Here is a 12,238-nt window from a genome sequence, read left to right as displayed (position 1 = left end):
TGAAAAGAGTCTGTTTGCCCCAGTTCTTCCTCCCTGTTCCACCATAGCCACTCATTCACAAAAGCTACGGTTCAACTTGGCAGTATATTCACTGTACCATATTTTCAGGCAAGTATGTAATACTTGACAGGAAGTTGTCTGTTGGACACATGTAAGTAATAATATTGTGCAAGTAATCATATCTTGGCCAGCTTGAACTAATCTCAGGACCCTTGCTGGAACTTGTTCTAGAAACAGGTCTCAGGGAAATGCACTTTCAAGTGAGAGCTTCTTTCATGCCTAATTGTAGCTCAGACCTAAGGTGATTCACTGATAGGGCTACTTAAAACAGAGCTGCCAAGCTTTGATGGTTGCTCTGGCAGTTTTGTTTCTAATTTTTAAATGTGAAAGAGGCTTTTTTCCCAGGCATGAGTAGAATATGACTAGTGTACTTTTGTATTTAAGGATAAACTTTGAGGAAAGCTATTATTAACACATAATGGATAATTACCAACCCAATTGTACCTAGTTTGTCAGTTTCCAGAATCAATTTGATGCTGACATCGCTCCAGAAAACCCAGCTATTCGTTTTGGGGATTAAAATGAAACGAACATACTAATGAAAACTCCTGAAAGGTTGTTTTAGTGACAGTTAATAGTTTGTCCTCAGTGCAAGTACAGATTGTGTTGCATTGCTTGGATGGAGTGAATATTTTCCTGACATTGAATTAGGGGATGATCTCTAGAGAAGTAAAACAGCAGTTAATTGCTTTAGTTTTTCTCTTCTGACTCTTCAGTTTTCCCTCACTTCATAACTCAGTGATAATTCAGCTATAAACAAAAACAACTCCTTCCCCTAGCAACCTCTTAACTGGCTGGCATAATACGCTATGAACCCAGGAGATTTTGGCTGTCTGCATATCACATTATTCTAGAGTTAACCAAGAACACAACACACTAATTATTTTACCTTAAACCAATAAATACTTCCTTTTAATGGACTGATATACTTTCCTTACAATTTAAAAATGGTATTACTTGATTTGGCTGTTGTCTGAAAATTCATCCTACCTGTTCTGCAAGTTTCTGCAGTCTTTCTCCATCTTTTATTCATAGAGATTTAATTTTATACTGGGAGGATCTCACTGCATAGTCTGGCAGCCCACATTCATCTTTAAAGACCTGGGCGACAGATGTGAAAATAAATCAATCTAAGCAGCATCCCTGTGGGCGTATGCTTGGGTTTCCAGTCTGCAATATCAGTCAGTTTCAACCCCCTCTGCCCTCCTCCCCATTGCCCCTTCCCACCACACACTAATCTTCCTCTCAAAGTGCTCCAGTTGATGCACTGGTGGAGGGTTTGTTATGTTACATTCCCTTCTCTAACAGTATTGCCCCTCAGTCAAATGAGAAAGGCAAATTAATCTCAGATATGGCAAATTCAGGTGACAAATGAGGGCACAGTGAATTTTCCAGTATTTGAGAAATACCTCAACAGGCAGCCAACAGGATAAATGTCTCATGAATACATCTTTTCTTGTTCTTGCTTATTTTTTCTGAGAATTGCATTTTGGTAAAGTTTGTTGTTCTCTTGCAATGAATGTAACAGTACTAGCTCTTGTGGTTTGCTTTCCTTTGTAAAGGCTGGCCTTTGTGAAGCAGAACAAGAACAAATGAGGAAAATTCTCTACCAGAAGGAGTCCAACTACAACAGACTTAAAAGGGCTAAAATGGACAAGTCTATGTTTGTGAAAATCAAGACTCTGGGTATTGGTGCATTTGGAGAAGTATGCCTGGCCTGCAAAGTGGATACCCACGCCCTGTATGCCATGAAGACTCTGCGGAAGAAAGATGTGCTGAACAGGAACCAGGTGGCTCACGTCAAAGCAGAGAGGGACATACTTGCTGAGGCAGACAACGAGTGGGTGGTTAAACTCTATTATTCCTTCCAAGATAAAGAGAACTTGTACTTTGTGATGGACTACATCCCTGGTGGGGATATGATGAGCCTACTGATTCGAATGGAGGTCTTTCCAGAGCGTCTGGCTAGATTTTATATTGCAGAGCTCACTTTGGCTATAGAGAGTGTGCACAAAATGGGATTTATTCATCGAGACATCAAGCCTGACAACATTCTGATAGACCTTGATGGGCATATCAAACTGACTGACTTTGGACTGTGTACTGGATTCAGGTGGACTCACAACTCCAAATACTATCAGAAAGGTAGTGTTCTTAGGATTTATTTGTGATGATGTTGCATTATTTCTTTTGAAACAAACAGGTACCTCCTGGCAGACATGCCAGCTCAGAAAAGAGAGGTGTGTACATTGGTAAAGGGTCAATGACAATATGATGGGTCTGTTTCTTGGTAACTGTCACAATTACTTAGTTTCCCGTCCTTTGTTTCAAATATTATTTAAGCCCCTGCCAGTAATCTGACCAACCACTGCAGTAGCAGCAATTTTTCAGTTTGGAAAACTTAAATGTAAGTCCTCCCCTTTAAATTGGAGAGTCTCTTGGTGAAGTAATTTTAACACAGATTTTAAGTAGTCCACACACCTCCTATGTGTGCCATTGAGAATCATTGGTCTCTGTTGGCAGAAAGACCATAAACAATGGTTGTAGCTAATCCTAAATATACTCTGTTGTTCTGTATCTCCCATATGAGACCGTGCTTCCTTGCACTGAGACAGACACGTTTGGATGGCTATGGAAAACCATTTTTGAAGGGGAGAGCACAAGAAAATGCCTTGGGTTTAAAGTTCAAGTGGTGTTCTTCAGCGAGAATCGAAGATGATACTACTAAATCAAGATACAGTTTTTCTCTTTGTGTTATTTTTTCTCTTTGTGTTATTTCTCTTTGTGTTATTTTTTATAACGTTGAATATAAATTTTCTCTCCCATCTGAAAGGGAGCCATATCAGACAAGACAGCATGGAGCCCAGTGATCTTTGGGATGATGTGTCCAATTGTAGATGTGGAGATAGGCTGAAAACATTGGAACAAAGAGCTAAGAAGCAGCATCAGAGATGTCTAGCCCACTCATTAGTTGGAACCCCTAATTATATTGCTCCTGAAGTCCTGCTTCGTAAAGGTAGGCAACCTGTGGTAACCTGTGTTTTTCTCCTGTTTAGGTAAACACTGATGCTTTGAAATACTTTTTTTTTTCCTTTTCTGACTTAAAGAAGCTTGCTGCTTGATTCTGGAGGCCAAAAACTCTTAGCTCAGATTAAGGACAACAGATTTCTCTACATGCTTCATTGTTCAGCATCACATTGTTGATGGTGATGGTGATCATAGCTTGTGTGCCTTTGTATATCTACACTCAGAGGCCTTTGAATGACTGATAATAAATGTGTCAGATGTTTTATATATACATATTATTGAAACTATAAAGGTTGAAGTATAAAGCAGATTATCTGTCTTCATGGAGTATACCTGTGACTGCTAGCAAGTTTGCATAGACCAGTGAGTAGCCAGCTGATGGTTCCCTATAGGTGATTCAGATGGGCCATTTAAATATGGATGATGTAAATTGCTGGAAACGTGTCCTCCAGATTCCCAACCAATATCTTGGTGAAACCCAACAAACATTCTTCCACAATTACACTGGATGCCCTGCACTCCATAATTCTGTGATTCTAAGATTACTTTAGACAGTACTTGGTGGCTATCCATGCAGAACAGATGTGGTCACTGCAATAAGGATATGAGTTGTTCAGAGTTGTCTACAAGTCAGATCCTAAGCCCAGTCTTTCTAAAGTTGAGATATTTGACATGTTGAGATATTTGACAAGCTGAGACAACATGTCATGTTGGACCCTACATCACCTGACAACACAAATCTCTGTTGAAATTAATGTTTGCATCCTGTTTTTTCAGAGATCTCAAACACAACCTTATTTGTTTGTTACAGCAATTAAGTGATTGAAATTGCTCCTCTGCTTGGAGCTTGCATGAGGCATGAACTTCAGGTCATGGAAAAAATAAAGTATTCTTTCTAATTATATTGCTTCATCACTCACTTTTATGGAGAATTAAATTTATTCAGAAAGATTCCCAGACAACAGTATTAGATCTTTTCCTGACAGCAGTAGAATTCAGGTCAGCAAGCAGAAGCAATGTTATGATGAAGGTGAAGTGGAGGTCCTTTGTTTTTAGGTCACAAACTTTATGTCTAAGAAAAGACAGAAATCTATGCTGTATGTTTTGCATTTAACTCTATGCACACTCTCTTTGGTTGGTGGAGGACAAACTTTTGACTTGCCTTTTAGGATACACTCAGCTTTGTGACTGGTGGAGTGTTGGTGTTATCCTCTTTGAGATGTTAGTGGGGCAGCCTCCTTTTCTGGCTCCTACACCCACAGAAACCCAGCTAAAGGTAAGTTGAAGCAAAATTCCAGTCTGTGGTAGCAGAATTTTAACCTTTCCCCTTCCCTTCTCAATGCACAGACCTATTCTCTCTTGTTTTACTAGAGGAAGGAGTAGTGATTACAAGAGCCAGTTTTTCTAAATAGTTCTATGTAGGGACAAATCCTTTCCCCATCAGTGAAGATGGTAAATATCAGACTTAGAACTGACTTGTCCAACTGCATAGATAGTTAATAGTTTTTTAAGTCTCAGCAGAAGTTCACCCATTTAAATTCCTTAGAGTGAATATCAGATTTGAGTAAGCTGGTATACTAGTGATAATTAGAGTTGGCAATGTGTTTCAAAGTGTCAAGCAGTGAGTATATTTTTATTAGAAAGGGTGTATCTCATGACCATTTTTCCTTGTTTACATTTTGGAGATGAAATGGTAATTTCTTGAAGTCATTCCATGAGGTCATTCCATGAAGTCATGTGTAAACTGAGTATGTTCTCAAATCAGATGAGGAGAGCATTCAGGCAGGAGTCTGCCTTCTTTTAAAATGGAATTGCTGCTCTTATCTGCTATCTAACAGTGTTTCTTGGTTCATTAAAGACACTATTAACAGCTGATGCAATCTAATCTTTGGGTTCTTGAACCTCTGATCTAATTATATAGACTGTGAGGTGGTTGGTTATGTGTATGTTTCTGTACAGCTAGTGTTGACAATAGGAAGGATTCTGTTGCTAGGATTAAAAGTTGTTTAATCTTTTTTACCTCCAGGTGATAAATTGGGAAAGCACACTGCACATTCCCTCACAGATCAAGCTAAGCCCTGAGGCAACTGATCTCATCACGAAGCTCTGCTGTGCTGCTGAGGACAGGCTGGGAAGAAATGGAGCAGATGATATCAAGGCCCATTCTTTCTTTCACTCTATGGACTTCTCTACTGATATTCGGAGGCAGCCAGCTCCCTATGTTCCGAAGATCAGCCACCCGATGGACACTTCAAATTTTGATCCAGTTGAAGAGGAAGGTCCGTGGAACGATGCCAGTGGTGACAGCACCAGGACATGGGATCCACTGGCCTCTTCCAACAGCAAACACACAGAGCATGCTTTCTATGAGTTCACTTTCCGAAGGTTCTTCGATGACAATGGGTATCCCTTCAGGTATCCCAAACCTTCTGGAATGGAAGTTGGCCAGTCTGAGAAACCTGATGTGGAAGACAAAGGTGTGGTGGATCAGACTGGAGCTTGTCAGCCTGTATATGTGTAAATTATTGTATAGGAACTCCAGATAAGACTAATCTCAAATCCATTAGGGCCTTCAACTGATCATTTACGAGCTGATCCTGCAGCTCTTGTTCAGTTCTTGTAGCTTCAGCTGAGGCTGGAGTCGTCCTGGGAAGTCAGAAACTCGCAGGGCCAGGTCCTAAAAATGGCACTCTTGAAAGTTCAAGTTAGTTTTACTGTAAATAACTTTGTTGATAACTTGAAATCCTGGTCTTCACCAAAATCTGCAAGGCCAGCAGTCTGATATTTCTAGGACTATTTTTATTTGAGGTTACCATCCCCCTACTCAGATTAACATTTACAGATTTCTGCAACTGTCAGCGTTATTTTTTAAATGAATAAAGAGCACTTATATTTTGTTTATAGCAGGGTTTTTTTTCCTACTAAATTATAGGGATTAACTTTGACAAATCATGCTGCTGTTCTTCTTTTCTACATTTTTATTTTATCCATAGCACTTATTTCACATTTAGGAAGAAGCATAAAGCTGAAGAACATGTGATGAAAGGTCTCTGTGCAATAATATAAGAAAGAAAAAAAAATTAAAAAACCTACTCTCTAATTTTCTAAATTTACTTATGCCATTGTATTCACACCGTGATTTTTGTTTATTATATGTATTTTCCACATTTCAAAATTGTGACATAACCTGAAAGCTGCTTTATTTCCTTCTGCTTATTGGAGTGTAATAGAAAGTGTGAGCAAGTGACAATTTGGGTGTGATTTAATTGTCTAGTGTGTGAAGAATGTTGCATGAGCAGTGTTTTTCTATTTGAAAAGGCCTTTTCTTGCCATTCACAGGCAGGTCCTGTGGATCAGTTTTTACTGAGGGTCTAAAATTAGACCATTTTAAACCGTGTGTTGATAATGTATTGTGTGGGTGGTTTCCTCTTATGATTGTATCCAATATTAATTTTGTAAAACAGATTGCAAAGGTTATAACTGAACAGTGATTTTGTGGCCTGATGTAATAGATTGTTTTAGTGAACAAGTGTCATCAGCACACACGTTTCCCCACAAAGGATCAATAATAACAGCAAGACCATTATTGCAGAGCTGATTTGTGGCAACAGTCAAGATGGGGCTAATTCACGTAGCACGCAGCGCGGTGTCCATGGTTGATACCAACAGTAATGCAGAGCTCCTGTACCTGGAGCTCAGCATCTTCAACACAGAGCTCTGTGTTGTATCCAGCTCTGCTGCTGGAACACAGCAAGATCCTCAGTGCAGTGAGGCTGGTGCTGAGCATGCACAGCTCCATGGACGTCTCCGGAACCTGGAGGTACGTGGCTTTTCCAGAGATGGGACCCTACACGTGGGTGGCCACGGATCCACTTAGTATCCTGATGTTTTGGGCACTGACATCTGAAAATGTTGGTGTTGTTCATAGGTCATCCTGTCCTGTTGCCTATAGGTAGAAGTGTTGCTGTGATGGAGCACGATAGTCCTGCATTTCTGTCAAATTATAGGCATACTTTGAAATATCAATTCTTAACTATGTTAAAATATGCTTTTTTCTTATATGTATAAGTGAGAATTATTCAAGGTGATATCAGAATACTAAAGATAATTAAGCCATACATATTTGCATATATATTATATATAACTAAATAAGTAAACACACACAAAAATCCTTAATTCAGATTAGTGTAACACAGTCCTATTTAAAGTGATTGACATATAATAACATTTGAGGAAAGCACTCCTTTAATGTGTTTTTGCTTTTTTTTAATTTTAAATCTGGAGCTTCATTATTTTTTCCGTATATTATTCCACATATTATTCCTTAATGTTTTAGCATATCCTATCCTATCCATTGTTTAGATATCTAAGCAACAACATATAAATTCATCAGCCTAAACTAAACAAAAATGATTGTGTATTTGTTTACATTTGTATGAAAGGAATGTTCTGAGGTATGCAGTGCTTGTGTTGTGACAGTTCATGTAAGATTCAGTATTACTGCTTTTTTATATAGTAATGCCATTTTTTGTTATTTACATCTATCTGACATTCTTTCATGTGGTAGGTTCTTTCTCAGGAACTCAATTTAACTGTTATTTATTGATATATCATTGCCTTTGAAAGCTTCTACTGGCACAATTTATTAAAAATCTGAATCAAAATCTAAAATGCGTTATATGTTCTTGAAAGGGATAATATCTGCCTATTTTAAGGCATAATTTTTAATTGGATTTTTTTTTAAATAATAGTAATGGAACTGAGTTTTAAACATGAGATCCAAATCTCACCTCTCCTGCAGCATTTGGCATAGGATCTCTGGGTACATGAAGACCATTTCTTCTGTGAATAAAGGGCAAGATTCCCAGGCAACACTTGCTTTGGTGTGTGTGATCTGGTCAGTAGGTGACAAAAAATTCAACACAGTCAGTTTCTCTGCAGTGGTGGCTCTTCCAGAGCAACCAAAACCTGTGTGCTTGCCCCCTCTGGCTGTTGCTGCTGATGTATTTCTAAAATGTAAATAATTCATCTGCAAATACAGAGACTTTGCAACTGAGCAAAACAAGAGGACCTAGCCCAGAAGGAAGCAAGTGCTTCTATAACCAATATTTTACTCATTTAAAGTCCAGGCTGCAGGGAACAGAAGCCACCTCCTGTTTCACCTGAAGAAGAAAACATTCAAAACCCAAATCTTTTCCACCTTATCAGATGCTGCCCCTGGAAGGCTCACATCCTTTGCAGAAATTTTGGATGTAAAAAAAAATGTGGAGTGAATGTTACAAGATTTGGACAAGGAAAGAATATGCTTTATATAGGGACTGGCTCTAAGCATTCTTGGTTCTGTTGAGCTTCTGCAAAAAGTATTTACTGTCTTCTTCTGAGAATTTGTATTGGTTCAATGTTTGTTTAAAAGTATTTTCCTTTAAAAAACAACAAACAAAACCTAACCCTTGGATATATTTATTCTTGAGTGAAAAATAAGTTTATTAATTCTAAAGTAGTGTTCTTAGTTAAGGCCACAGGTGACATTTAAGATGCAATCCTAACCTTACTAAGTCAGTGCTGAACCTGCTGCTGATCTTGGCAAGACAGGAATTTCATTCCTGGGTTCCAGCAAGGACAGGTATGGGCAGGAACACCACTTCCCATGTCTATGGAAGTCTTAAGTAATTGCCTCAAAAATGTAAGACCCTGCTGTTTCCAGAATGGAAACTTGACAAGACAAGGGTGCCAGTGGCACAGGCAGGAAGGGCAGCCTTGCTCATACATTTATCCTTCAGTATGGACAGATTTGCCAAGAAGCAGCAGTGATTCTTGATAAGCAAATTATTCCATGCTGGATGCAAAAGAGCTGCCAGTAGAAGTTACAGTCGGGTACCTAGCTTGAATAATGTGAAAGATAAAGGGGGTAGAGAAGCATTTGACTTCTAAATGGAAATAGAAGAATGAAGTTATCTATGCCAGAAGCAGTCCATTGCCTGGAACTTGATGGAAAATCAGTCTTGTAAAGGTAGAATTCTGTTATTTTCCCTGTAATTTTTGACATAGGAAATAACTGCCTTAGAAGCTTTCCTAGGAAAATTGTAACGAGAAGAGGACTTTAGAACATATAATTTGCTTCTATCCCAAACTACAGAAACATTGGCAGAAAATGGCAACTGTTACTGTAAAATTATAATTGGAGTTAAAAATATTAAATCTTTCCCACAGGAAATAATCTCAGGAATAGATAATGTAGAAATAGCAACCATTAAAGCACACACACAAAGTGTAAAAATGTTTTTCCTGGCAAAGAAGTCTACAGCAAGAACATGGAAGTTGTGTCTTCCTCTGGTTTCTGTTCTCAGCACTGGATGAGCAGTGAGCAGCACAAAACAGAGTCCTGGGCTCGTTCTTATCAAAACAGACTGAGGATTTGATCTATGAAGTGGTGCCCACCTTCTGCAAATGCAGCTCCAAGGCCTGCAGAGGAAACTGGAACCTGGTGACATGGACAATTTAAATTCAAATGGACCAACCAAGACCCTGACTTGTCAGCTCTCATGGTTGGAAAGGTGGTGTGCAGTCAGTTCCATGAGATTAGACATGCCTGTGGTTATTAATTTCTAGATATGTGAAAAAAATGGGGCATCATGGGGGATCCACATGACCCTGGAAAGCCCCAGGCACTTGTAAGAAACGGGGAAACTGAATGTGTGAGGGGTAGATGTGGGTGAGGGGAAATAGCTGATGCAGATAGACCATGAGTGGCAGCCAGGAAAAAGACCTTAAAGATGGCCCAGCCTTGCTGCAGCAGGCAGTGGTTACCCTGTGGGGGGTACATGTGTTGAGGAGAACCTTTATGTTGGCACCTCCTGCTTGTCTCACACTTTTTGGGAGTGCACAGCTCCCTCCTCAGAGTCCTGCTGGGCAGGAGGGAGGCAGCTCATGCAGTGAGCCAGACCCACAGCTTTGGGTCACACTGTACAGGGAAAAAAGAGGCTGCACTGCTGCCCCACTCCCACACCACCTCTGTCCCTGGGCATTAGGGCATCACATGAGAGCAGAGCAATAGCTCTCCAGGACGCTGCTGATGTGCCCAGCCATGTGCCACGAAGGAGCTCACCGTGTGCCACCACTGGGTGGAAAGTTTTTCCCCTAAAATCCTGACCCTGCTTCTCAGGATGCATCAACTGTTTGCAAATACTGCTGTCATAAGTAGTCACTTATTTTCCTACTTCTAAGCTGTTGGGTAGCTATGGGTAGGGCTTTTCCTTGTCTTTTTTGGCACAACAGTTGGCTGTAAAGTGTGATTTAAACTAGTGTTACAATGAAAGTCCATCAGAAGGATTTTTTTTAAAGAACTCACTCGGGTGGAAACCAGGGAGACTGCAGATCCCCCAACTGAATGAGGAATGACAGAAACAGCCATGCAGATCAAGGCTGGCTGTACAGCTGCATTGGCTTTTAATGGGGCCAGAGGTGAGTAAACAGTGGGATGACAGAAATGCCAGCTGGAAGGGACCTCTGGGCATCCACAGTCTGACCTCCCTTTGGCCCACAGTCAGCCCTGGGTCTGGCTGGTGAGCACTTTTTTCAGCAAAAGCCTCCAGGGATGTCACATCCCTTCCCAGCATGAGGACACTGAGGCTGAGCAGAGCAGGAGAAGGCTGTCACTAGCCAGGTCTGCTGCTCTCCAAGCCCTCCAGAGAAGCCTGGCAGTGGGGATTGCATGGTTGTTGTTGTTTTTGGCATGGTGGCACTGGACAAAAAGCCTCATATCACCACTAAGTGTTGATAGACAGCGTCTGGCCAAAAGGCCTTGCAAGAAAGTGCAGCTAAAGGGCTGCATGGAAGATAAGAAAGCTGAGATGTTGGTGCGCAGATTGTCTCAGCTTCATCCCTAGGCTTTGTTCACCACTGAACTGAGATGTGCACAGCCAGAACACAAATTACACCTGAAAGGAATCCTTCCCCCAAAATAGTTGTAGATAAATGTGTTTGGTGCCAGAAGCTGGACACCATTCCACAGATGTAAGTGCCAGTGAATGGCAGAGCACTGGTAGATGTGGCCACCGTCTGCTGCAAGTCTTGGGGGACTGCCATGGCACATCAGCAGGGAGGTAATGTCTTCTCTATATTCACCTTTTTAATATATGTATGCCTTGTCCTGGCTGTGCAGTAGGACTACAACACTGATACAAGTGCACTTCTCCCCCCCACCCCCAAATGCTTAATACTGGAAGAATTAGCTAAATAAAAGTATCTCCCAGAATAAAGTAATTTCCATTCCCAGGGATTGTTTTCCTCAGGGAACTCTATTTGTGTTGCTAAAGACCAAGTCACTGGGCAGAAAGAGGCAAATTCAAATCCATTGTGGTTTTGATTATCAAAGAAAACACTTCTCATAGTAAAATACTGGTTTGACAAAATGGAAAAAATTTTGGGGAACTTACTGGTGCATTTAAAATCATAATTCTGAAAAATTATAATATTTCCAAATATTTTTATTTCAAAAAAATTTAGAAAAAAATTACAAAAAAGGACATGGGCTTATATTGCATACAGCATATTAAATTCAAAATTTTAAAAAAACAAAAATTAACTGCTGTGACCTGGTCATTTTGATGTTTCCGGAACAGATTTTGGAAATACCATTTCTTGGAAATTTCCAACTGTGTGTTCTAATCTAGGCCTAAAGAGTATTTTTTTAATATTCAGTTTCCCACATAACAGGACCTGCCAATTTAATCTAGCTCTAAAAATAACAAAAGAGGTCAAACAAATGCAACTCCTATCTGGAATGAAGATGAACTTAATTGACAACCTTATTCCACCTCTTAACTCTCTGCAGGCAAGCGGGGCTTATGGAGTGCCTGGCAGATGTCAGCCTGGCAGCACATGATGCCCACAGCAAGCATCATCCTGGGGCATCTCAGCCTCTCCTACCCCCACAGCCTGTTCCTGTTTGACTGAGTGGCCTCCTGATGGTCTTCACTGAAAACAAAACTCACATATTCAATCCCCATCCCACACAGTGCCCGAGCCAAAGCCAATCTCATGTACCTTACAGTCTTGTGCTTTGCCCTGGTAATGATTACAGTCACAGCCTTGAAGCCTAATTACTCAAAGTCTCAGTGAAAAGAAGAACCCCAAGCAGGTTGGGGATGCT

At 40.3% G+C, this 12,238-nt stretch overlaps 1 protein-coding gene across 2 annotated transcripts in view; it reads left to right on the top strand.

The window, feature by feature from the left end:
* LATS2 (large tumor suppressor kinase 2) overlaps positions 1-7,758 on the top strand; it is a 49,716-nt gene extending 41,958 nt beyond the window's left edge. For both annotated transcript variants that reach the window (XM_071735413.1, XM_071735420.1), the window contains 4 exons: positions 1,623-2,205; positions 2,894-3,076; positions 4,257-4,363; positions 5,114-7,758. In XM_071735413.1, the coding sequence (XP_071591514.1) occupies positions 1,623-2,205; positions 2,894-3,076; positions 4,257-4,363; positions 5,114-5,608 (1,368 nt within the window). In that variant the 3' untranslated portion in view covers positions 5,609-7,758. The remainder of the gene's footprint in view (positions 1-1,622; positions 2,206-2,893; positions 3,077-4,256; positions 4,364-5,113) is intronic.
* Positions 7,759-12,238: the final 4,480 nt, after the last annotated feature.

The sequence above is a fragment of the Heliangelus exortis genome, chromosome 1 (assembly GCF_036169615.1).
Source record: "Heliangelus exortis chromosome 1, bHelExo1.hap1, whole genome shotgun sequence".
NCBI classification, from domain to species: domain Eukaryota; kingdom Metazoa; phylum Chordata; class Aves; order Apodiformes; family Trochilidae; genus Heliangelus; species Heliangelus exortis.
This window is presented reverse-complemented; position numbering and strand designations above follow the sequence as displayed.